This window comes from Melopsittacus undulatus, chromosome 6 (genome assembly GCF_012275295.1).
Source record: "Melopsittacus undulatus isolate bMelUnd1 chromosome 6, bMelUnd1.mat.Z, whole genome shotgun sequence".
NCBI lineage: Eukaryota > Metazoa > Chordata > Aves > Psittaciformes > Psittaculidae > Melopsittacus > Melopsittacus undulatus.
This window is the reverse complement of record NC_047532.1, coordinates 1153897-1179518: the sequence shown is the minus strand read 5'-3', so window position 1 is coordinate 1179518 and position 25622 is coordinate 1153897. Positions and strand designations below refer to the sequence as shown.

General features: G+C 47.1%; 1 protein-coding gene across 2 annotated transcripts in view; it reads left to right on the top strand.

The window, feature by feature from the left end:
• OPHN1 (oligophrenin 1) overlaps nt 1-25622 on the top strand; it is a 65005-nt gene that overhangs the window by 26987 nt on the left and 12396 nt on the right. For both annotated transcript variants that reach the window (XM_034063692.1, XM_034063693.1), the window contains exons 5-17: nt 7926-8027; nt 9028-9138; nt 9846-9950; nt 10932-11061; nt 12371-12471; nt 14493-14584; nt 14709-14787; nt 15885-15918; nt 18225-18287; nt 19256-19330; nt 21241-21325; nt 21731-21789; nt 23242-23347. In XM_034063692.1, coding sequence (XP_033919583.1) covers nt 7926-8027; nt 9028-9138; nt 9846-9950; nt 10932-11061; nt 12371-12471; nt 14493-14584; nt 14709-14787; nt 15885-15918; nt 18225-18287; nt 19256-19330; nt 21241-21325; nt 21731-21789; nt 23242-23347 — 1142 coding nt within the window. The remainder of the gene's footprint in view (nt 1-7925; nt 8028-9027; nt 9139-9845; nt 9951-10931; nt 11062-12370; nt 12472-14492; nt 14585-14708; nt 14788-15884; nt 15919-18224; nt 18288-19255; nt 19331-21240; nt 21326-21730; nt 21790-23241; nt 23348-25622) is intronic.

The window sequence follows — 25622 nt, the reverse complement described above, 5'->3', positions numbered from 1 at the left end:
GTCACAGGGCTTTTGTTATGAAATATTTACATAAAGCATCTAACGAGTCTTTCAGATGAACCAAACTTTTAAAGAAACACACTACAGAAAGCAAATCCTGCACAAGTTGAGCAGGAAATACTATTTTTCCCTTGTCCACTATTGAGAAGTCCAGGTTCCACATTACTCATGGCAGCTTGAAATGGGGCTGGCTCTGACCCAGCTCAGAAATGGAGATGTTTTGGAGAACACTTGGGGCTTGGATTCCACCCAGCCCATCTGGAGTCTGTGACGTTTAATAAATATAGGATTTGAGCAAAGATACTTGATCACCGTCCTGCCCTTCAGAATCCCCCAGTACAACCATGTGTGCAGAACGCCTCTGAGCAGCCACAGCAGCATGAGTGTGGTGAAGGCAGCACCATGGCTGTTGGTCTCGTGCTGGTGAACAGGCACAGGGGTGAAGCCTCCTCGCCAGCGGGTTTTGCAACAGGCCTTGGTGTTACAAGCGTGTGGATTTGCCCAGGGCTGAGAGAAAACTTCCTCCTGATGGATTTGCCTGCATTAACCATAGAGCCAGCACATGTTTAGAGAAGTGTCATGGGGAAGGAGTCATGAGGACAAGGTCAAGTTGATTTTCTCCTCTGTGTTTATGGAACACTTAAGTCAAGAGGGCAATGGTCTGCAAATGTTAAGATTACAGTATTAAAGTGTCCTTTAGGCTGTTTTCTTCTTGGGCAGATCTTCAGGTGTGTAAGGATTACTTTGTCTACAGGCTGGAGCGTGCTCTGCTCTGAGAGCCGTGCCACATGCCACCTCCCAGCCACGGGTCCTGTAGCATGCCTCCTGCTCTGGAGCTGACGGGTGCCTGGTTGGTGCCACAGTCCAGGCAGCAGGGAGCTCCAAGCACCAACACAGATCTACCTGGCAGCTTGCAGCCCTTCTCAGTCCCTGCTGGTGGGCTGGGTACCGCAGCTGGAGGCATCGGGCAGTGGCAGAATGCTGTTCAGAAGCAGTTAAGAGGCTGCAGAAAGTAAGGATTCATTGCAGGTGATTTAGAGGTCTTTATGGTTTGGCTTTGGATTTTCTTTCTGATGAGGAGCACAAACTGCAGAGGTGTCAGGGGCACTTCAGGGGGCTCTGTGTGGCCCAGCAGATGTGCTGGCACACGGGAGCTTGCAGCAGGACATGTTGCATCCCACTGTGTTGCAGATTGTGCCCACATTGACAGAGGATGCAAGGGAAGATAACACTTTCTCTGACACCACTCTGCAGCCTGGAGTGGGTCTGAGGTTTGGAGCAAGCCCCAGCCTGCTCCAGGCCCTTGCCATCACCTCTAAAGCTTTCTGAGAAGAGTTCACACTGCACCACTGGGCTTCAGACACTGAATATTGCCTTAGGCACAAAGCCCTTCTTCACTTGCCAGCCTGCAGAGCTGCTCCGGGTCATTCACATCCGTCTGCAGAAGGCATGAAATACAAATGAGGACTCCTCACAATGGTGCTCTGTCAGTGAGGGGGTCCCTCTCCGTTGCTGCTGTGCCTCTACTAACTGGCATCACCCTATGATCCTTCCTGATTTACACCAGGGGAGGGAGGCCGTGGCCAGGCTGTGGAGCAGCCCAGAGACATGACACAGAGAATTTGTGCCCTCTGCTTCATTTCCCAGATTTTGGCAGAGCCGCCTTCTGTGAGATGTTTTCTGTTCTCTTTGCAAGATGCTGAAGCCAGATAGGAAGAGCCTTTGAATTGGGGCTTTGTGGTGACTCTGGCTGGAGAGCAGCCAGTCAGTCTGACTAAGACTTCTGAGTCTGCATTAACCCGTTTTCCCGGGGCTGAATGGAGTCTCCTCACGCAGATGGTGTGCTCCCACACAGGGGAGCCCCTGGGTGTCACTGGGACCCACCACAGCTGCCCCCCTCCAGCAACTTTCTCTCGCTAACCCCAGACCTATGGGATGATTGCACTTACCTTGACTTATCAGTAAATGTTTGTATGTGTAGACATCAAGGAGAAAAATGGAGGATCCCTTATTGCCTGAGCTGACCCATTTCTCAGCCCTGGCACTGGCACCTTGCTCTGCCTGGAAGCTGCAGGGCTGGTGCGACTGCATGGCTGGAGGTGAGGTGCTGATCTGGTGAGAGGGGAAAGGAACCAGTGTAACTGAGGCTGCTGTAAGCACTTGGAAGGGCATGGGTTTGGGTCTGAGCGTGTGGGGTGGTCTGTCTTCCTTTTGTGTTAGATCATATTCATAGAGGCTTGACTGTGTGCTTGGTCCATGTAGTCTATGAACCCTGCGGATTTTGTGCCATCTCTTTGGCAGAAGCAATCTGAGACCCAGGTGTGCTTGGTGAAGCCATGACTGACTGTCAGGTTTGGAAATGAGCAGAGTGGCACATGGGCTGGTGGAGTTCTTGATTAGCAGGAGGTAATTAGAGGGATGTGCTTGCTGATAGTGGGATAGCAAAGCAGGATGGTAGGACCAGTTGTGGCCTGAAGCTCTAAATGGCATACGTTTCTCTCGATCTACAGAGCTGTGAGGTGAGCAATGTGTGCTTTGCAGCCTTGCAGCAGCCCAAGGAAGTCTCTGCTTGCCCTCACACAGGGCAGACCCGTGGAGCTCGGAGTGCTGGGGCCTCGCACAAGGAGGTGCCTGTCCTTCCCAGCAACGCCCTTGGCTTTTGGCTCACACTGTGGGCGAGCTCAGCACTGGGACTGGGGGGTGTTGTTAAGAGCCTTGCTGCAGTCATTACGTTTAGTAGGATTTGTATAGGAAAAGTTTTGTTCCAGTTCCACTTGGAAGGCGAAAGTTGTTTGGTTGGTTTTTCTTGGGGTTTTGTTTTGTTTTTTAAGGAAGAAAACCAAAACCAAAATGAAAACAAAGCAAACCAAGAAGGCCAGAGGGGGGAAGTTGTTTGGACTCATTGTAAGCTGCGGGAGGAGCATTTACTATGTCCTGGGATGCTGAATAATGCAGCATTTCTCAAAGAATCCTTACAAAGCAGGTAACATGTGTTCTTAAAAGCACTTAGTTAATTCTGTTATTGCATTAAGAATAATTTTGAAAGAAAGGAAGGACAGTAACTTCTATTTGCTTTCATCTCTATGGGCGTAAGATCTGAGGAGCATTTGGGAGAACACAGTGGGTGAGGGAGAGAGACCAGGTTAAACTGAGTGTGGTTTTGCAGAAATGCTCTTTCTACAACCTTCAACAGCATTTTTCTTATTACAAATTACCTTTTTTCTGTATAAATGCTGATGCTTCATACAAGTTAGTGAAACTCAGGCATGAAGCATTTTTCTCTGTATGAACATGTCTCTCTTTTTCCCATTTATCCCTCCACTGTTTGCCAGATGAGGCTGCCAGTTGAAACAGAACCTGCCTCCTATTTTGTGCCTTCAATTCCTTTCCAGCCACAGTTTGCCATTTCCTCAAGCTGATTTGGGGTTTGAATTTTTTCAGCACTGTCTTTATCAAGTGACGGTGAACACCTCACCATTGTCTTTGTTACTGGGCACCAGTGTTGTGAGCACGGTAGCTTTGCGGCAATTTCAGCAGTATTGTTGAATACCATCAAAAGGGAGTGGGAAATGCAGTGAAAACAGATGCATTTAATATTTACAGGCTTTCAACTTGCAGTGTTGCCCAAGCTCTGCTTGGAACTATGTTGCAGCTTTGCTTGGAGGAGGCAGCAGGGCCAGGTACATGCAGGAAGAGAAAGGTAGTGGGGAGCCTGGAAGCACGAAGCATTGGCTGCATGCCCCTAGAATCATATAATCATAGATAGGGTTGGAAGGGACCTTAAGATCATCTAGTTCCAACCTCCCTGCCATGGCCAGGGACACCTCACACTAAACCATATCACCCAAGACTCTGTCCAACCTGGCCTTGAACACTGCCAGGGATGGAGCATTCACAGCTTCCCTGAGCAACCAGTGCCTCAGCACCCTTACAGTAAAGAATTTCTTCCTTAGATCCAGTCTAAAATTCCCCTGTTTAAGTTTTAACCCACATCCCCTTGTCCTATCACTACAGTCCCTAATGAAGAGTCCCTCCCCAGCATCCTTGTAGGCCCCTTCAGGTACTGAAAGGCTGCTATGAAGCCATCTCCTGTTGATGGCCAGCCGCACATCCTGATGGGTGCTGATTCTCCTCTGACACTCCTGCAGGTGTGGTCCAAGGTGGAGGCTCCCAGCAGGTAAAGTGTGTTTTGTTTTCTTAAAGAGAAGCAGCCATGTGAGCTGAGCTCCTCACTTGCAGCTCAGCACCTCTTCTAGGATGGGCATTTCAGAAGGTGCTGGTTAGCAGCTAATGGTTAAGGGAGAGTTTTGGCAAGTCCGTTTGCCCCTTTTCCCCTGTAGGCTTTGGATGCTCCATCTCTTGCTCAAGCTGGGTCTGAGCCGCTGCTGAGGGACTCCAGCTTTGCCCTGCTTCTGGCAGCAGCAGCCAGTGTGTGGTGCAGGACCCCTCACAGGCAGAGCCAATGCATCAGATGCTGAGCTGGGCCACTGTGCTTTCCCAATGACTCCTGCTCATTTCTGGTTAAAGCAGCATCTGCTGCAGTTTGGACAGCAGAGCTTTTGAAGAGCACCCTCCTTCACTGTGGTTCTGCCTGCACTCAGATAAAATCACCTTGGTGTCTCTTGGTGAGCAAATAAGTTGGGTGGCTTCTTGGACTTGGCAAATCTTCATGGGAAGGTAATGCTGTCCTTTGCTGAATATTCATGAGGAATTAATTTGTGCTCATGTTTCCAGTCTGGGTGGTTTTTTGTGTTGTGTTTTTTTGTCTCAGTTTGCTCTGTTCAGCAGCCAACAAGCTGTTAGAAGACTTGGCTTGACAATCAGGAGGGATTTGTAGTTCATCCTTCTGCTTTTCAGTTCTATGTCAATTAGCCCGAGTGGGAAATGATTGGCAAACTCCCTTGGTGGCCGAAAATGGTGTTGTGCGCTATGTTCGTTTCCATAGGGCAGAAGTTCTGCAGGAGCAAGCCGTGTTCCACACACTGGTGTCCATCCCAGATGTCATTCCAAATCCCTTTGATCCCCAGGGAGGGCTTAGTGCTCCGCAGCAGGCGCTGGCAGAGGAGGTGGTACTCCCTTAAGGATTGCTGCTGGCCTCTGGGCTCCTGCTGTAGTAAGAACTGTCCCATTGCTTGCCCAGGTGTTTTCTTTCTTTTCACCTATCTTTTCCACTTCAGAGATAATCCTCTGCTGAAGGACGGACCATGTCTTCCTGCAGGCTCCCCCAAGGAGCATGGCCGGCACTGTCCCTTGCCACCTCTGTGTGCCACCTCTGTGGGGAGAGAGGAGCCCTTGTTGGTTGGGTTCAAGCCAGCTTTCCCTCACTGGGGGACTTTGGGACCTGCTGCTGGCTTAGCCCTCTCTGAGATGCAAGAAGCCAGAAGCAGGAGAGGTGTGGGCTGCAGCTGTTTCACTCCCCCTCTGTAGCCTTGAGGTTTGGTGACTCCTCGTTTACAGAAATGAAAACAAGCCTAGGGTCCTGACTGCCTTAGATGTGGCATCTAATGGCACAGGCAAACAATCCAGAAGTGTGACCTTACAGGCATGATAACTGCTGCTTCTCAAATGCTTTTGATTCTGAGTTTGGATTTTCTTATCAGGGGTGTTAGTCACAAGGGTGGTGTTCCTGGCATGGCTCTGCAGCTGAAGTGCTGCTTAATTTAGGTTTCATCCTCGGAGGTCTCTCTGCTCTTCTAGATTTGATGTGGATCTCATTTCTATTCTGAAACATGAATTTGCTAATACAGATTTCTCGTATCCCTGATACTGAAGAGGATGATATCAGAAGATATACTTCCCTTCAAAGGTCCTGTAACTACAGGGTCTCTGTAGGGCAGTAGGTGTAATTACTGGGGTCAAAAGGCTTGCTGGTCTAAGCCAGTTAAATATAAGCAGGAATTTTCAAGTTTGTATCTCTTCTGCATTTTCCCATGGTAACTGTGCTTTCCCAATAGCAATGTGCAAGCATTAGAGAAACAGGACTCTTGTTGGTGAGAAATCCTTTTTGTAGGAAGGCAGCTTGTCCACCCTTTGTCCGAGGTGCCTGTAAGGAAATGGTGTCCACCAGCATGAGTGTGGATGCTGATGGCAAGCTGCTCCTCACATAAAGGCCAAGGAACTTGAGAGCCTGTGCTACTGACAGTGTGTAAGGAAGGGACCTGTAAGCTTCATGTGTTCCAGTAAATAACCTACGAGCGTCTCCCTGTGTGCCCATCAGAAAATAACCTTTCTGCTTCCAGAGGCAACGCATTATTAGCTGCTGTGAGCAAGGGCAGAGAAGAAAGGAGACTGTCAGGCGGGAGCTAACTGTGATTATCTGAAGTACCAGTTTGGGAACCCTCAGGCATCATGACATGTAGGACACCCTATTAGCCAGGCTGAATAGTCAGTACAACTGGAATGGGGAAGCAAAACTTCATAGCAGGAGAACCAGCTAAAGAGAAAGGACTTTATTCAGGAAACACAGCTTCAAAATTTGCAGTTGCTACTGATCTCATGAGGAAATAGCACCTCGACCAGTTTGGCAGAGTCCATCTGCTCTGTTTTGTGACGGTATTAGTGTGTGTTTGCTTATTCATGGATTTCTGAATGGAGGCAAGAGAACAGGATTTCAGGGGTCTTATGGGATAGTAGCTGAAAGATACCATTAATTCCACAGGAGGCTGAGATTCTCTTCCTTCACTTTCCACTTTCTTGAGCTTTCAGAAGCTAGACAAAGAATCTGGGCATCCTGTACATACTCTGTAGTGTGCATACACCAGTCCTCAGCTGCTTGGACCTGGCACTGAGGCTGCTGCCAGGCTGGAACTTCATTCTTTCAGCAATTGAACTGCCTCTCAGCAATCACTGATGTCTGTTAACATCTGATGTGGATATTTGTCAGCCTGGTTTCTAATCGTCGTTTCTTGACTGCCACAGCCCTCTGTGGCTTCACACTTATTGTAAGGCATAAGCAAACAGCCTGGTCCTCAGCTTGTCATTTCCCTGCATTCTTGTGGAGTTTTATTCTCTAATGTCTAGAATGAGAAAAAAAGAGACATTAACTCATTCAGGTTTCCCAGTGCAAACAACTCTTTCTCTTACAGTGGTTTCTTGACAAAGTCTTTTTTTCTTAACAAATCAGTCTGTGCTTCATGTCTGCATGTCTGTGGTAGGCATGTTTGAGACGTACAGTAGGTCAGAAAGAACCAGACCATCCGCAGGGGACCTCCAAGAGGTGAGGTCTTCTATGTGTGTGTTGTAAACCATCTGTGTTTTAGGCAGTGTTCCTCTGGGTCATATTCGGACTGGGCGCTCTGCAGTAAAGCGTGTGTAAGTTTTGCCTGCAAAGTTTGTGGTCTCTCCTTCCACCCCCACTGACACAGAGATGATGACTTCCCTCCCATGTCTTGTGTTTCCAGTTCTCTGCTTTTGTTCTAATACTTCTCAGAAACACACGGCAAAAGCCTCAAAACAGAAAACTGCCAAACTCCTAACATAGGATCATAGAATAGTTAGGATTGGAAAGGACCTCACAAATCTGTTCTTATCCCAGACGTGCCTCTTACATTAAAGTATCTGCCCAGTTGTTTCTGAACTATGTGAACAAATGGTGAATAGGTTTTTGATGTATTAGTATGTCTCAGTTTTACTTGACATTGAAGAGATTGAGAAGGGGTGCAACACCTCATCGATGGGGCTTTCACCATGATTCTAACATGACAAAATACTTCAAGTGCCTGTGCCATAAAATATTGCCAGAGCTTGGTCTTTAGTTGGAACTGGAATGGACTGTGAAATCAGAGCAATTAGAAAGGGGCCATCTGTTCTGGTTGTGTTAACTAGAGTTTTTGCATGGGAATACTGAACTGTACAAAAGATCTTGGCCTTGTTGCATGTTCTTATCTGGAATATGCCAATAACTGGTTCTGCTTTAACTCCTACAGGAAAGAAAGAAAAAGTTTGAGAAGGATGGTGAGAAGTTTTATTCTATGCTGGATCGCCATTTGCATCTGTCTTCAAAAAAGAAGGAATCCCAGTTGCAGGAGGTATGTATGGGGTTTTCTTCAGAGTTGGGTCCAGAAGCAACATCACCAGCTGCTTTAGATCTTAAAAAAGGGAGAAAAGTCATCCCTTTCAGTAACTGATTAAAATTGATACACACTTAAATCTGCTAAAGCCTATATTCTCTGGATGAAAACAGGAGAATCACTTTCATAGTTCTTCTTAGTGTGTTGAACAGTAGCAATGGCTTTATGCATTGTCAGAGCTCCTCACCCTTATGGTACAGGGCCAGTTACACTGGCATCTCTGGGGACTGGCCTCCCTTTCACCTGGCTCAGGGAACTGATTTGGCTGAAAAAGAACTGGTTATTACTCTTGTTTTTGCCAGCATAGCTTCCTACCTAGCTCCTGTGTTTGCAGGGAAAGCTGTGGCAGCAGGACCACAGTGACCATGAGCAGCAGGCAGAGGAGGAGGTTCCCCTTCCAGCCCTGTTGCTGCCAAGCATGTTGCAACAAGCCCCAGCTGCTCCAGCCCACATCAGAGGAGCTGGATCAAATCAAATCTGTCGAACCAGTTGTCAGATTAAGCATCTTTGCAAGGCAAAATCTGTGGAAGTTGTGGTAACACAGCAATGCTGTGTTGTCCTACCTGGTGCTGCAGCTCTGGAATTGCTGGTTTTGGGTTGCAGCTAGAGTCAGGCATTAGGATCATGACAACAGCCTTGTCCTCATCAGTGCAGGGCTGTGGGTAGAGACAGAGCTTGGGCTGAAATAACAAATAGGCTTTGGGAAAGCCTTGCAGAGTGGAGAATGTTTCTGGATCCATACGTGAAAGGGAGATAGAAAAGAGCAGACCTGAGAAGAGCAGACCATGTTCCAGTTGTCTGGTTCTGTGCCAAGGGCTTAAAGCCTGAGCTGGACACTTTCATAGGCCTTTCTCAATCAAAGACAGGACTGTTTGTGGGCTGACAAGACATGCTAGTCAAATATTGTCAAGCTAGATGTGATGTATTTTCTTTTTCCTCCTCTCCCTCTTTCTTCCAGGCTGACCTTCAGGTTGACAAAGAGAGACACAATTTCTTTGAGTCTTCCCTTGAGTATGTGTACCAGATCCAGGAAGTACAGGAAAGCAAGAAATTCAGTATTGTTGAACCGGTAGGAGCTCCCTGTTCTTCCTGACCTTGTTGTTTGATGCTTAAATGTGCTAATTTGCTGACAGTCACAGGAAGGGATGAGTTACCAGGCTGGATTTGCTCCTGGGAAGTTTTGCAATGGAGTTAACCTTGCACACTTGGATTGCTGCAGCTTAACAGCCTTAGTAGTGTTTTCCAGAGTACCATGGAACCACAGGCTTTTTTCTCATGTCTGTAAGTTGATCCTGAGAATAGTCTGGATGCTGTAGGTCTTGTTACGAATTGTCCTGGACACCTTGTGTTTGATAGGTCTTAGCTGCCTGCAAAGGAAGAGAGTTGTTATCTGGTCTGCTTACCTCTCACGGTACAGACTGCGGAAGTACCAGCTCATATCTGTGTACAGGGACCCTGCCCTGGATGAGTGGCTCTGCCCTGGCCTGGATGTCCTTGAGTGTGGGGCTGTGTAGATCTTGTGGAGGACCAATCTGCAGATCTACTCTTGTTCTCCCAACAGGGTCTTTCATTTTGGGCGTGTTTTATTAAGACAGATGTGTGGGTGGTAGACCTGGGCTTTAGGGACACTGGGCTGGATCAGTCATACCAAGACTTGCATCATTTCAACACTGTAAGAACAAAAAAAGAATTTGTATATATAATTCCTGTCTATTTTTGCTCTGATTAGAAATATAGAAGAGTGGTTTAATCTGTGTCCTTTCCCTCCTTTTTCAGGTGTTGGCTTTTCTCCACAGTCTCTTTACTTACAACAACCTGACAGTCGAGCTCACGCAGGATTTCCTCCCTTATAAACAGCAGCTTCAGCTCAGCCTGCAGAATGTGAGTTCCTGCCCAACTCAAGTATTTTTCACATGTGACTTCTATTCTCATTTGTGTTTAAGTACCTCTCCTGGCCAGGCTTTTCCCTGCAAAACAGACTGTTCATGTTTGCATTGTAGGAGGTGCAGATAGTTACTTCCTTCTCAGCTCACATGTATTTTCTTCTCTCCTACATGAGAGGGTCTGCAGGTGCTATTATAGTGGCTCTCTTTGTCTAGAAGGGGCAATTGCAATTATGTCATTTAATGTTGTGCATAAACAAGCCTAAGTATTTGTCCCAGCTTCATGAGAAAAGGTACACATCTTCTAAAAAGGCCTCCAATCTTGATCTTTTATGGTATAAGCTCACTATATGCTTTAGTAAGCTCTTCTGCTGGCTAAGTATACTCATGGGGTAAAATATCTATGTCCTGCTTTGTTAATATGCCAACTTTCATGGTTGGCTCACACTTCCATGGAACAACAGCCATAAATCTGTGCCAAGCTGAGTCTGCTGGTAGCTCATGAGTTGGTATAAGTGGTGTTCCATAAAAATACCTTGATTTTGTACCCTGTGTTGACATGACTCTTTAAAAATTACTCTCGTACCAAGCAGTGTAACATCATCTTTTGAGAAAGTTTTGTAGAAGAATACACCCATTACGTAAACAATGGTGCAAAGAGTAGTTCAGGTACTTCCTTCTGCTCCACCTGACCTTAAAATGTGCTAAGTTTCTTTTACTGAAAGAACAAGTGTCTCTCCCAGACATGACTCCTCAGCACCACTTTCACGTGTGGTGTGTTAAACCATGTCTCTTCAATCGTCTTTGAGAGTCCAGTTGTTTCTCTAGCTGGAGTTTTCATGTGAATATATAATATTCCCCATTTAGTACATTGAGGACTGATTAATTTCTGCCAAAGCACTTGAAGTTTGACCAGGAATACCTGAAGCTCGCTCTTTGCTTATGTTCAAATGTGCTTGGTTTTGTTTTCTCTCAACAGACAAGGAACCATTTTTCCAGCACGCGGGAGGAGCTGGAAGACCTGAAGAAGAGGATGAAGGAAGCCCCACTAACCTGCAAGCTACCTGGGCAGCCAACCATTGAGGGCTATCTGTACACTCAAGAGAAATGTAATGTCTTTTATATGCACATGAATGTGTTAAAAACTGTAGTAGCCTGGGCTGCTGTGCTTATAGCCCCGTGGTGGGCTGCTGTGTCCAGGCCAGGTTAGTCATGGCAGCGCTGTGAGCGATGCTGCACGGGGTGTCACTGACTGCCTGTGCACAGGGAATCACCAGCAACTTCAGCTGCCAGCTTTCTCAGCAGTGGCACAGAGCTTTCTCTGGGTTTCATGAGCCATGCAAGCAAGGAGCTAATTGCCCTGCGCTCAGATTGGATGAGATTTATTACTCTGTTGTACTGGTGGGGAGATCAGAGCTCTGGCAGATTGCACTTTGGCTGCATTTTATCAGAACAAATCTGGTGTCCTGCCCAGCTTCCCTCTTGACCTGTCTCTGAGGGCATCTGAGCACAACTGAAGCATTAACCAGCGCTCAGAGTTAAACTGCTGAGAGAGAAACTTGTTGCCATTCTGTGTAGTATCAAATCAAACTAAATTCAGCCTTTTGTGAATACTTGCTGTAGCTTTCCATGGCCACGCAAGCTCAGGGAACAAAAACCTTTGTGCAGAGCTGTAGCCTCTGAGTCCACGGACAACTTACTTAGTGCACAGTTAATTTTTGGCTTATACATACAAATGCATTTATACAGACTTTCATATGTATGTTTACGCTGCTTTTAAAGACAATGCACAGACAGTAATTTTAGACCACGAATGTTACATTTTCCTGAATGCTGTTTGCTGCCTCTATTTATGTTTCTGCTATAAATTGAATATGAAGACAGTTGTTCCTCCTGACAACTACAAGTTAAAAACAAAACACAGAAAAAAATGCTGTTTGAAGTATTTCATATAAAGGGGTTTAGGCATGACAACAAAGAAAAGTGTTGATAAATCTAGCATGATATACGTAGGAACTAAGCTTCAGTGTTCTAAAGAGGCTGTTGTTTTTACTACCAAGTTTTCATCAACAGGAAAAACTAGTGGTGTCTGTGTGAAGCAAGCATTCCAGCCACACAGGATCCTGCCAGTCTTGGCTGGACTTGGCCAAACCAGCTTGGCTTCCAACCAAAGTACCACAAATGGCGCTTTCACCAGCAGCATTTTGGGAGGCCACTGGAGGCAGCTGCAGTCTCCCTCCTCCTCCTGCTCCTCCTGGCTTTTCCCAGTGGAGATGCTGGCAATGGCGTTGTCCCCATGGCACCAGCAGTGTCTGGTCCCAGAGGAGTGTGGACATGTGGGTAGTGTCGGCCGTGCCTTGCCAGCTGCATCCAGCTGAGGCACTGTCTCTGACTCCAGGTTCCTTTGTGTTTCTGCAGGGGCGCTGGGCATCTCCTGGGTGAAATATTACTGCCAGTATGAGAAAGAGGCAAAAACCTTACGGATGACACCCATGGACCAGAAGCCTGGAGCTAAGCAAGTGAGTTGGTTTCCTGAAGGGAGATCTGCAAACACTGACCTGGCCATCAGGTCTCACCTTCAGTCTGCCCATATCATATCTTTCCATAAGCAAAGAGATGAACAGGTGCCATGTCCAGAGCAGTACAGGCCAGCCCTGCTGTCAGAGCAGTTGTCTGGCAGCACCAGTGGCCTGGGTCCTGTGCCTGCAGCTGTGGAAGGGCTCCTGGCCATGGAGCAGAGCATCATGTCCCCTTCCTGCCTGGCCACACAGGCAGGGGGCTTGGTGCAACCTGAAGGACACCTCTGTGAAGGAGTTTCACCTTGCTCTCTTCCAAAATTACCCTGAAGCCCTGCAGGGTTTGGCAGCAAAGATGCAGGTTTGTGTAACATGAACATTATTTGGCCAGTGGTGGCTTGCAGATTGGTCTAGTGTGAAATTTCTGCCTTTCCAGACAAGCTAATTTTTATATTTATCCATGCACATGGACAGTGAACCTGCAGCCTGGTTTGCACGTAGCCCTCTGGCAGTAATTGCAAGTAGTTAAATCACTCAAGTTATTAGATGAGTGCTTCCAAAAGGGGTATTTCTTTGCCTTTGCATGTTGGCACAGTCACTGGTTTGTGATTTTCTGTTCTTGGAACTGGTTACGTGGGACCAGTGTTAGGGGAGTAGGAGAGGGCAGCGTTGCAGCTCTGAACTGCAATAAGTGGAATGGCTGGGGAATCTCGGGATCTGGGAATGGCTTCTTGGACAAAATGCGTTGGATTTTACCACTGCATCTGGGAGTTCCCTGCAGTTCCTCAGCATGACAGAACAGTGGTAGGATGCAGGCACAGATGACGGAGCACAGCAAGTGCATCCAGCTGAGTCCACCCGCCCCCTCTGCCTTGGAGTAACATCCCCTGGGACTCCCAGTCAGCCCTGCTGTTCTCCAGTTTGTGATCTCATGCTCTGTTCTTTGCCAGCCCTCTGCATGCTGCAGCAATAAAATAAAATGTATTTTTTGGAAGCCCTTGGCAGAGACCTTGGCAAAGAAACATCCGAACTATTGACTGAGGGGATCTGTTCTCATCTGTGCCATAAACATGTCTGGTAGGGAAATTAATGAAAATAGGGGCTTGTAAAACTGTAAATTAGTCCCTTTCCCAAACTGTTGTAATGTGGAAATCTGCACCTTTGGCCACACAGCTTTAAATGCTGTGGTTACAGGCAGTTCTCTTAAAAACACCAAACAACCAACACCAAGTACAGCCAGCGGATTATCATCACTGTGTGTAAACTGTCGGTAATCTTGGAGGAGGCTGTTCTTGCTCTGTGCTCTCCCTGTCTGCTTCTGCTGGAGGTCTTGCAGACGCAGGAGCAATGAGGGTCAGGGTGATTTAACATGTTCCAGGCTTGCACACTCATCCTGGGGGCTGCTTGGTTGCATGGAGTCCTATAAAGTCATGGAGATCTCATGGTCACATTGCAGTGACTCTGCTATGGAGTATGGGGCGTGAATATGAAGGGCCAGAGCTCAGTCCCACAGCACCAGCCTCTCTTCAGAGTCCACTACTCCAGATTTGGCCAGTTAGCATTCCTTTCCTACAAGGTATTTCATGCAAAGCTCTTTGGACCATGAATGCTGTGGATAACTGAGCAGTGCTGGTGAAAAATAGGACCTAGGTGAGTCAGATAGCAGACAAGGAGGGTCCTGGCCTCAAAGACCAAGTGGCTACCTGGTGAGGTTTGTTTCCGATAGAGTTCTTGTTCTGTGGAAGCATACTGCTCATTGCTGAGATACTTAGCACTTGTTTGCAGGAGAGTTCTGTGACATGGAGAACAATTTGAGGAGATGAAGCCAGGCTCACAGAGCCTTTAATCTCTGTTGATGGTGGGAAGGACTGTCTCTGCTCCTGGTACCAGTGCTATGGGATTGCAGGGCACCATTGGGTGCCTGGTGCTCTGCTGGGCTAGGCTGCAACCTGAAGTTGCTGAGGAAACTGAAATCTTCTCCTGTGTTTCTTTCCTCTAACTTTAGCTTTTATTTTCTCTCCTAGGGCACCTTAGACCTAACACTGAAATCCTGTGTGAGGAGAAAGACCGACTCTATAGACAAAAGGTTTTGTTTCGACATTGAAACTAATGAAAGGTGAGGTGCTTTAGTGTTAAATGGCCTCCAAACATTGCAAACCTGGACAAAATTGCTGCTTGCTGCCTATTAAAACCAAATTGTGCTTCATTTTCCTGCCTCTCCCTGGGTGAACTTTGCACAGGGCTGGGACCATCACACTGCAGGCCCTCTCGGAAGCCAATCGAAGGCTGTGGATGGAAGCCATGGACGGGAAGGAGCCGGTAAGTGTTCCAGGAGCTGCTGCCCATACGCTGCCGAGCAGTGTCCTCTGCCGGCGGGTTTTGGGGAAGAGCTGGGACAGCTCAACAGCAGGGTCTTTGGTACAGCTACCGCTTACCCATAACTCAGTCATTAGTTCAGCTACTGCACATGTGAAACAGGGCATCGTGCTGCTCTTTGGGCACAGCTGGCAATGGGGATTTTGATTTTCCACCTTTAAAGCTCTGGTACAACCGTGGCTGTGTCAGGCTGCCTGAATACTGTGGCCATATGGAGTCAGGAGTGCTCTGTATTTCTGTTGCTCACAACTCATTCTCCAGCCTTTTTCTGTCCCCACTCTAAGCAGCGTTTACAAAGGTGGAAGCAGCCACCCTGCCCCATGTTCACCACCTTTCAGTGCCTCCTGCTGTTTCCTTCCCTTAATCTAAACAAAGCACAGTCCTTCACACTTTACTGGTTTTCCTCTAAATGGGCAGCATGATGTGCAGTGTGGGAAAACCGTTTCTGGCAGCTCCCCTTGTCTTTGGGCACACTCCACAGCACTTTCCTCCTGCTCATTTAAACACGACAGGACACGGGAGAGCAGGCAGGGTCAGTGTGCTCGTGCTGGACAGTCAGTTGCTTCAGGGTGTCTGGGACTCATTCAGCTTGCACAGCATGTTATTATATACAAAGGAGTTTTGATTTTCTATCAAGAACGGCACTCACTGTTTATTATTAATAAATGCAAGTTGTATTTTTGTATGGCATGAAGGAATGTCCTGACATTTGAATTTTTAAAAGCAAGCAAACAAACAGAGAACCCACAGCCCCTGCGTGCCAGGCTGTCCAGCTTCCCTCTTTACAGGGCATCTGAAAGACCAAGTTTCCAGTTCAGGTGCTCCAGTGAAATGCAGAAAGTCAGAAAAGAATAATTTATTGTGTAGGTTATGGTATCTTGCCTAATTATAAAATGTCATTTCTTTGGGATGTTGCCTCACTGTTTGTGATTGGCTTCAGGTGATTTATGGGATGCTGTATTTTCTCTAGAAAATAAATACTGAATAACATTGCATGTTTGTTTTTTTTTCTTCCTCTTCCATTCCCTCCCCCTTTTCAGATCTACCACAGTCCCATCACAAAACAGGAAGAAAGTGAGTTCCCTAAGCTGTTGAAGCTGTCTGGAGGTTGGGCAGTGGTTTTCCTTGCAGATACACTCATCCTCAATTTCTACTGAATAGATTGTGTGTTCCCTCTGTGGAACTCCTTTCCTTTCCATTGCAGTGCCTGATACTGAGGCCAGATAATAGTGAGTTGCAAATGGTAAAAGTCATCATAGAATCATAGAATAGTTTGGGTTTGAAAAGACTTAGGATCATGGAGTTCCAACCTCCCTGCCATGGGCAGGGACAGCTCACACTAAACCATGTCACCCAAGGCTCTGTCCAACCTGGCCTTGAACACTGCCAGGGATGGAGCATTCACAGCTTCCCTGGGCAACCCATTCCAGTGCCTCAGCACCCTTACAGTAAAGAATTTCTTCCTTAGATCCAATCTAAACTTCCCCTGTTTAAGTTTTAACCCACATCCCCTTGTCCTATCACTAATGAAGAGTCCCTCCCCAGCATCCCTGTAGGCCCCCTTCAGATACTGGAAGGCTGCCATGAGGTCTTCACTCAGCATTATCCATTATTGATTGTAATGTGCAGTTTTTATTTAGCCAGAGCTAGCAGGATGCAGAGTTCAATGTGCACCTCTAAACCCCAAAGTAACAAAGGGGAAAAAAAAGATCAGAAAGAGATTCTGAGGATGTTTCAAAGAATCATGGAATGGTTTCGGTTGGAAGGGGCCTTAAAGCTCATCCAGTTCCAACCCCTGCCATGGGCATGGACCCCTTCCTCTGGAGCAGCTGCTCCAAGCCCCTGTGTCCAACCTGGCCTTGAGCACTGCCAGGGATGGGACATCCACAGCATCTCTGGGCACCCTGTGCCAGCACCTCACCACCCTTACAGGGAAGAGCTTCTTCCTAATGCCTTATTTCTTTTAGCAAATACTATAATAGAAAAATAGAGCTGGCATTCAGTTCCCTCGAGCTCCCACCCCATCGCAGTGCCTCATCCCGTACGTCTCCTTTTGCAAGCAGGGTGCACCTGCCCACTGCACCACAGCCCTGGCAAGGCTGAGCATGTACTGCCATGGCTGCACGTGCTGCCATGGGAAACACTGGGGCTTCATTAGGGTATATTAGAGTTTACTTTTATAAATGCATTAATTAGCTGACTTTAATGAGCATGGAGGTAGTGTTATCAGAAGCATAAGCATGAAACCTGTCATTTGACTTTGTATTATACGCTTGGAAAGAATGTGACTCAGTGTTTCACAAGAATAAATATGCTATTTTTAATAGATAAGAGCTAGAAAAACTTATCATACTTACCGTAGTTGTATCATGCCACTCAGTATCAAGTACCAAGTGGGTCTGTGCTTGAGGGTGCCTTTACTCATTCCTGTGTTAGAGCTTTTCATCGCCATTGCGCATAGAAGAGAGAGCTGTTACAAATATCTTGCTGACAATACAGTGATTTCATAGACTTTGCCAGCATGGCCTGTGCTGTGACAGCTGCTGAAGTTAGTCCAGATGTGTCCTGTGGCTGTTTCTTCCAGTAAAATGTTATTTTAGCTTAAAATGATTTAAAAAAATCCCAACACCCTCCCCCCCCCCCCCCCCAAATAACCCAACCCCAGAGTTCCAAACCCCCACCAGCATAGTCATTTATGAGAAATTCACTATAAATGCTGGCACTGAACAGAAAGATATTTCACAGTGTAGCTTGGACAATCCTACATATCCCAGAAAAAATAGCAGAAGTAGTAGTGTGATTACAGAAGTTGAGATTTGCATCTAGAAACAAATCCTGACTTCCTACATGCTTCCTGATGCCTGCACGGCAGGCACAATGACAGCCTGGGCTGAGCTGGTGGAACAAAAGCCAGTGTTCGGATTTACTCAGTCTATCCAGCTGTACTGGTTTTGCTTTTTAATCTAGTCAAGTAGATAAGCAGAAATTCCATGATCCTATGATGTGGTGAGCTTTAACTGCAGATTGTAGCACTCTGGAAATACCAATCAGCTCCTTATCAGACACAAATGCACATGACTGGACTCTGATTTATGCTTTTATTATTAAAGACATAAGGAGCAGTGCTGTGACTCAAAGAGAATTCAAGGAAAATTGGACAATGTACAGAACTAATAATTCCTTGTCAGATTTTAAAGAATGCCTGTATTTTCTTGGAGGGATGCATGGGATGCAGATGTGTTTGTGAACCTGGCTGCATGTGGGGGCACTGAGCTTTGTGTGCTGAACAGCATCTTGGGATGGGGCTTTCCCAGCAGTTTTCCATGGGGTTTCCATGCTGGTGTTCAGGCAGGTAACGCTTCTTCCCTTCTTTGAAACAGTGGAGCTGAATGAGGTTGGCTTCAAGTTTGTGCGGAAGTGCATCAATGCCGTGGAAACAAAAGGTAAGCTGCTCGCCCTGGCATCGGGAGGTGCCTAGCATTGCTTCCTGTGGCCTTGAGTTGGTTTGTGTTTTGGCAGTTGTAGTGGTGTTAGTCCAAGAAATGAGACTCTGGCTTTTAGCTGAAGGATGCCTGCCAGAGGAGCAGGAATCCTGTGTGGTCCAGAATGTACCACATTTGGTTAGGATTGAATTTGCACCTTTATGCTGTTTTCATTAATTGGTCTCTTATCTTTGGCTTTAGAAAACAGAATTCTCCCTGTACTGGGGCACAGGCAGGGGATACGTGGGGTACAGACCCGTTTTGTTAACAGTAGCAGGACAGAAGGAGCTGGTGATTAACAGCTCACCACTGGTCTGTCATGAAAGAAACCTGTATGAGCAGATATGGCCAGCATGGGCTGAAAGTCAAAGATCACTCCAGAACAATTGGATGTCCAGGCTGCCACAGGGAAAGGTGCCTGGTTTAATCTCCCGAACTTTTGGGATCTGTGAGCAGCCAAGCTCTGCTGAGGTGAGGAGGAGTGGGGCAATGAGACCTTCCTCTCAGAGCCAGGCAAATCCAGCACTTCTGGCTCATGTTTTCAAAGAATCTGCTTAAACGTATTTGCCTTTTGTGACAATTTGAACAAGTTTGTGTCAAGCAGCACCCTCCAGAAGTGGCACCTTTTGGTAGGTAGGACTTGGCAGCTCAAGCACGTGTTCTGCTCATTATCTGGGCTCCCCTGACCCTGATGTGATCCCAGCGGAAGGTCTGAGTCCTGCTGCATGAATGGCCGTGCCCCACATCCTGCCCACAGCACCCCATTGGGCAATGTGTGGAGAATATCCTGGGGCAGTGCAGGGTGTATCTGCGGTTCTGCTGAGCCAGCACCAGACAGCCAGGACAGGAGTTCCACTAGATGGGGCCTTTGGACTTCCCACTAGCTGGGGAAGACCCTTCCTAATACTCTTTGGCTATCTCCTGCTTAGGAATTACTACAGAGGGCATCTACCGGACTGTTGGCAGCAATATTCAGGTGCAGAAGTTGCTGAACACCTTTTTTGGTAAGAATTAATTAATTATTCTGCACAACTAGATTGTCCTGGTTTTGTATTGTTTTGTATTGACAGAGACAATTGGGTTTTATAGTGAGAAATGTTCATTGTGGTTTTTGGTCCCTGTGGCCCCTCGAGGCACATCTTTCACTTCTTTTCTGGGCTTTTTGCTGCAGCTGCATTTATCTGTTTGTGGTGCAACCTGCATTTAAATTTAAGTCAGCAGCAGCAAGGTAAAGGGAAGCAGTGACCCTGGAGCAGTGATCACAAGCCTTCTTCCATCGTGTGCTAAAAATATCCAGGCATTTTGGAATTGCATGCTGGGGACACATTCCTGTTGCAGGCTTGTGATGCAGGACATTGGGCAAGGAGAGATGAGCCCTGGCCCTTGCCCTGTGCCCTGCTGCCCCTCCTGCAGTGCTGGGGGCTTGCCTGGCTGTTTGTAGGAGGCTACCATATCCCATGGGTCTGGCACATGGATGAGCCTCTTCCTCCATAGGGTATCATGGAGAGCTGGGATGGTGGCCTCTGCAGAGAGGCCTTTCCTGTGGTTTGAGGTTTTCACCTGTAAGGACTGGGATACCTCACCATAAGCAATGTACCTGTTACTAAAGTGATGTATGGCTTTTTGCTGTAAGCTGTTTTGTGCACTGAGTCCTGTATTTCATACAAGCAGGTAGATTGGAGGGTATTCTTTATAGCAGAGATGGTTAAACTCCCTGCAGGAGGTTGTGGGGCTGAGCAGCATTGCTGTGTGTGGGGACATGGTGCTCCTGGGTTTGATCTGGCTAAGACCATCCTGCTCATGGTTCCCATAGACTCAGACAGGAAGGGAGCCCCTTACATGAGCCCTGCAGGGCTCAGCACGGGGCAGAAAGCAGGTTCACATTGATATGTGTTCCTCATGCTCATGGCAGCTCCCTGCACAGACTTCTCACATTGACATATTCTGTAAACTATTGGTTTTCACTATTGTTTACTATTGCTTTTACTATTGTTGTTGTTTATTAAAACTGTTGGTTTGTGCTGTAGCTGTGCCTGACTACCATGGAGCCAGATTTCAGACAGCTTTTGGTTACGGTTGCCTGATGACAAATTACTTTTAGGCTGAGTTTTTATTGTTTCTTGATTCTCACCCTCCCTGTGAGTAGCTTTGTGGTTTTCTCCCCTGAACCCCCCCAGTGAGTGGCTTTTCATTTCATTTATATGCATTGATCTGGTTAATCACTTGCCACCCCATTGTGTATGAGCTCAGGATGGAAAGTCCAATGTCACAGAAGTAACTGCTGTGGAAGGCTTTCATCCTGAGCTTCAGGAAGGAGATAGGCATTTCTTTTTCCTTCAGTCCTATTTCTTTTTAAAACGACTCGTGCAGTTTTCTTCCCTAGTCCAGCCACCCCCATCCTCAACCCGTGTCCTTCATCATATCACAGAAATTATGTGGCTGCTTGGTGAGGGTAGGTAGGAGCAACATGTACCTGCATGCCTCCTTCTCTAAGCCACTTCCTCTCCAGGCAACAAGAAGGGATGCTTCCAGAAAAGCCTTCAGGGGAGTAGCTGTGCAGGAGGGATTAGAGCTGGACACTCAGGTTATTTTGGATACTAGAAAGCTTGTCTTGGATCTGTGGAAGTGTTTTATTCTACCAGGAAAAAAACAAACTGTAGAAAATATTCCCTCATTAACTTTTCACTTCAAGTTTACCTCACGCTTCTCCCTGTGTCCTCACTTAGCACTGCTCCCAGCCTTTCAAAACACTGACACTGGTACTGCTGTTCTGCTTCTTCAGCAGTGAGAATCAGCAGCTTTCTTACTGTGCTGCTGTGGCTTTGTCTCAAAAGCGTTCCCTCCCTGAGAGTGTGCTATTTATTAACAGCCTCAGGACAGAGCTTACTTTAAAGCCATTTTGTTCTTTCCTCAGATCCAAAATGTCCAGGGGATGTGGATCTCCAAAGTGGTGATTGGGACATCAAGACAATTACCAGCTCACTGAAGTTTTATCTCAGGTAGTGCTGCAGGTCTCACCTGCCCCAGGTTGGCAAAGAACTGGGGCCTGATCTGGTGTAAAGCGGAGTGAACTTCCAGATGTTAACAGCTGGCTGTTGGGGGGGGGTAAAGAAGTGACAAAGGCTTTGGGAAGATGAATGTTTTGTTGGGTTGGGGGTTTTTTATTGGTTTTGGAGGAGTTTGGTTTGATTTGGTTGTTTTTCTTTTTTAATTGAGAAGTTTGCTTGTTGTAGAAACCCCCCATCCTATGGGGAAAGCTGTTTAAATAATACTGGCTGGGGGCAAGATGCCACTGGGAACTGGTGGTGCTGGACAGTGAGCAGGTTTGCCTGTTGATCCTTCAGGCTCAGTCAGGAGTGGGTCACGTTGCCCTGCCAGAGCTGTTTTCTTTCTGGTTATTGCAGGAACCTGTCAGAGCCCGTCATGACATACAAGCTCCACAAAGAGTTGGTCCTGGCTGCCAGTAAGTCCTGCCGCCGCCCTGCCGCCAGTCCCTAGCCCTTCCCTCCCTCACCACTGTACATTAAAGTCGCTTGACAGAGCTCTGCCAGCTCAGCACTGGGTGTCTGCCTACTTTCCCCTGTAGAAAGAGGAGTGACCCTCTCTTTCAAGTGTTTAACTGTGGTATTTCTTCCCTTCACTGTTGCTGCAGTGCTCTTCCCTCCGACAGGATTTCATGGAGGGTTGGGGGAGCCAGGGGATGTCAACTAACATGAAATCAGCACAAGTGGCCCAGAAGTGTTTCTCCATAGTATTAATGTATCTACTTTAGAACTTGCAAGGGAATGGGATGTGCTGTTGCCATACAGATAGATAGGTTCACCATTTAGGTTGTGAAATTTATTCTGGAATGTGGAATCCAAAGTGTCTACCAGTATATGAAAGACATTTTCCTGCTGCAGCTCTTGGGACTGAGCCACTACCACTATTAACAGAGGTTAGCCAAGTAGTGTGTGTGGAACTGGCCAGTCCTTGGCTGTCCTGTTGTTATGGCTATTTCAAATAAGCCATAATAATTCTGAGCTAGTTGCAACTTTGGAGCCAGTGTGATGGGATGGAGACTAGAGGGATACAGGGAGTTGGTCATCTCCCTCAGCATGAGACTACTGGTGTTTGGAAATTCATGGCACACTCAGAAACATTTTGGATAAGAGCATCCTTCATGCCCCATGCCTCCTTGAACCAGGAAGGTAGGAGAGTGCCCACCTCTCCTAAGCTTGGTCCTCTGGAGAATTAATAACACTTGTTCTTTCTTGGAAAGGAAACTTTTCCACCACTATTGGTTATGCTCAAGTCCAAGATTTAGTAGTTTCACTACTGGTTAAACCAGTGGTCCCTGGGTATGTGCAAAACCATGATCCCTTTTCTACCCTTCCTCAGAAACTCTCACCGTTAAGATTCCCAGCTACTGAGATCCCACACTACTCTTTTCACACTGAGTATTTTATTGTTTCTTCATTATTCATGCTTCTAAGGGTGACCTCTTTTAGTCAGGAACTCAGTTTTTTTCCCTGCAAGACATTTTACCCTGTTGTTTAGCATTACAGCTCTCTGGGCTGATAGGACGCTCAGCAGAGAGGCCATGCATTCCCCAGGTGTGCTGGTGTGTGGGGTGAGGGTGCGAAGGGCAGGTCCCAGCCATGACCAGCCTGTTTCCCCAGCCACACTGGCTTCTTTTCTTCCATTCTCAAGCTTTGTTTCTTCCACTGTCCACTTCATTTTGTTTCTCACAATGGTTTACCCTGTTGCCATGTAATCTCACTTTCCTTCTGTCTCCTATTGCTGGGCTTGGCCAAGCAGCCCTATGCTGAAGAAGGAACAGCTCCCACAGATTTTCTTTGGTTTTAACTTTATCTATCTTTCATATTTACATTGAAAGTGGTGGGCACAAACTTTTTTTGTGTTACCTTTCCAGAATCCGAGAACCTGGATTACAGACTGGGAGCCATTCATGCGCTGGTCTATAAGCTACCTGACAAGAACAGAGAGATGTTAGAGCTCCTCATACAACACCTTGTCAAGTAAGCAGAAGTTGTTCTCTAAAGCCAGAGTAAGGGGAGTGATGGAATCAGCAGAACAAGCCTTTTTTTTCTGTGTCAGTTTTGCAAAATAGTTTCCACCACAGTATGTTTAGGAATTTACTTTGGACCGCACAGATTGCATGGTTAATCTTTGCTACTGGCTGCATTAAGTAATGCTTTTCTTTCTAATTGCCACTTTCATCCCCTTTCTGACACACACCAAGCAGGAAATTATTTTAGCATGAAAATACCCTCTGACAGCAGAATCACAGAATCCTAAGGATTGCAAGGGACCTTGAAAGATTGTGTAGTCCAACCCCCTGCAAGAGCAGGGTAACCTGGAGTACATCACACAGGAACTTGTCCAGGCGGGCCTTGAATATCTCCAACGTAGGAGACTCCACAACCTCCCTGGGCAACCTGTTCCAGTGCTCTGTCACTCTCACAGTACATAAGTTCTTTCTGATGTTAATGTGGAACCTCCTATGCTCCAGTTTACACCCATTTCCCCTTGTCCTATCACTGGATATCACTGAAAAAAGCCTAGCTCCATCATCCTGACACCCACCCTTTACATATCTGTAAGCACTGATGAGGTCACCCCTCAGTCTCCTCTCCTCCAAGCTAAAGAGACCCAGCTCCCTCAGCCTCTCCTCATAAGGGAGGTGTTCCACTCCCTTCATCATCTTTGTGGCTCTGTGCTGGACTCTTCCAAGCAATTCCCTATCCTTCTTGAAGTGAGGGGCCCAGAACTGGATGCAATATTCCAGATGTGGCCTCACCAAGGCAGAGTAGAGGGGGAGGAGAACCTCTCTTGCCCTACTAACCACCCCCTTTCTAATGCACCCTAGGATGCCATTTGCCTTCCTGGCCACAAGGGCACATTGCTGGCTCATGGTCATCCTCCTGTCCACCAGGACCCCCAGGTCCCTTTCCCCTTCACTCCTTTCCAGCAGGTCAACCCCCAACCTGTACTGGTCCATGGGGTTGTTCTTCCCCAGATGCAAGACTCTACACTTGCCCTTGTTGAATTTCATCAAGTTTCTCCCCGCTCAACTCTCCAGCCTGTCCAGGTCTCGCTGAATGGCAACAGCCTTCTGGTGTGTCAGCCACTGCTCCCAGTTCAGTGTCATCAGTGATCTTGCTGAGGGTACACTCGGTTCCCTCATCCAGGTCGTTGATGAAAACATTAAAAAGCACTGGTCCCAGCACCGACCCCTGAGGGACTCCACTGGTCACAGGCCTCCAGCTGGATTCTGTGCCATTGACCACAACTCTCTGCCTTCTTCCTTTCAACCAGTTCTTGAGCCACCTCAGTGCCTGATCATCAAGCCCACACTTCCTTAGCTTATCTATGAGGATGCTGTGGGAGACAGTATCAAATGCCTTACTGAAATCAAGAAAAACCACATCTACCACTCTGCCATCATCCCTCCACCTAGTCACTTCCTCATAGAAGGCTATAAGGTTGGTCAAACATGACTTCCCCCTGGTAAAACCATGTTGGCTGCTCTTAGTGACCCCCCATCCTTGATATGTCTAGAGATGGCATCAAGAATAAGTTGTTCCATCACCTTTCCAGGGACAGAGGTAAGGCTGACCGGTCTATAATTACCCGGGTCCTCCTTCTTGCCCTTCTTATAGACTGGTGTGACATTTGCCATCCTCCAATCCTCAGGCACCTCTCCTGTTTCCCACGATTTACCAAAGATGATGGAGAGTGGCCTAGCAATGACCTCCGCCAGCTCCCTCAGCACCCATGGGTGCATTCCATCCGGACCCATTGATTTATAGATGTCCAGATTGCATAGCTGATCCCTAACCCAGTCCTCATCTACCAAAGCAGACTCCTCCTTTGTCCTGACAACTTCTGGGGCTTTAGGAATCTGGGGCCCTTGGGGAGAGTCTGCAGGAGTAAAGACAGAGGCAAAGAAAGCATTCAGCACCTCTGCCTTCTTTATATCCTCTGTCTCCAGGGCACCCACCTCATTCAGCAGTGGGCCTATATTGCCTCTTGTGTTAGTTTGATTTGCTATGTGTTTGAAGAAGCCCTTTCTATTGTCCTTAACCTGACTTGCAAGATTAAGTTCCAAGGAGGCCTTAGCTGTCCTAATTGCCTCCCTACATCCTCTAACAACTGTCCTATATTCTTCCCAAGTGGCCAGCCCCTCTTTCCATAATCCATAGATTCTCTTTTTCCACATGAGTTTGCCCATTGGTTCCTTGTTTACTATAAATTGTCATCTCTCACACCGGTTAATGCAAACGTTAGGTC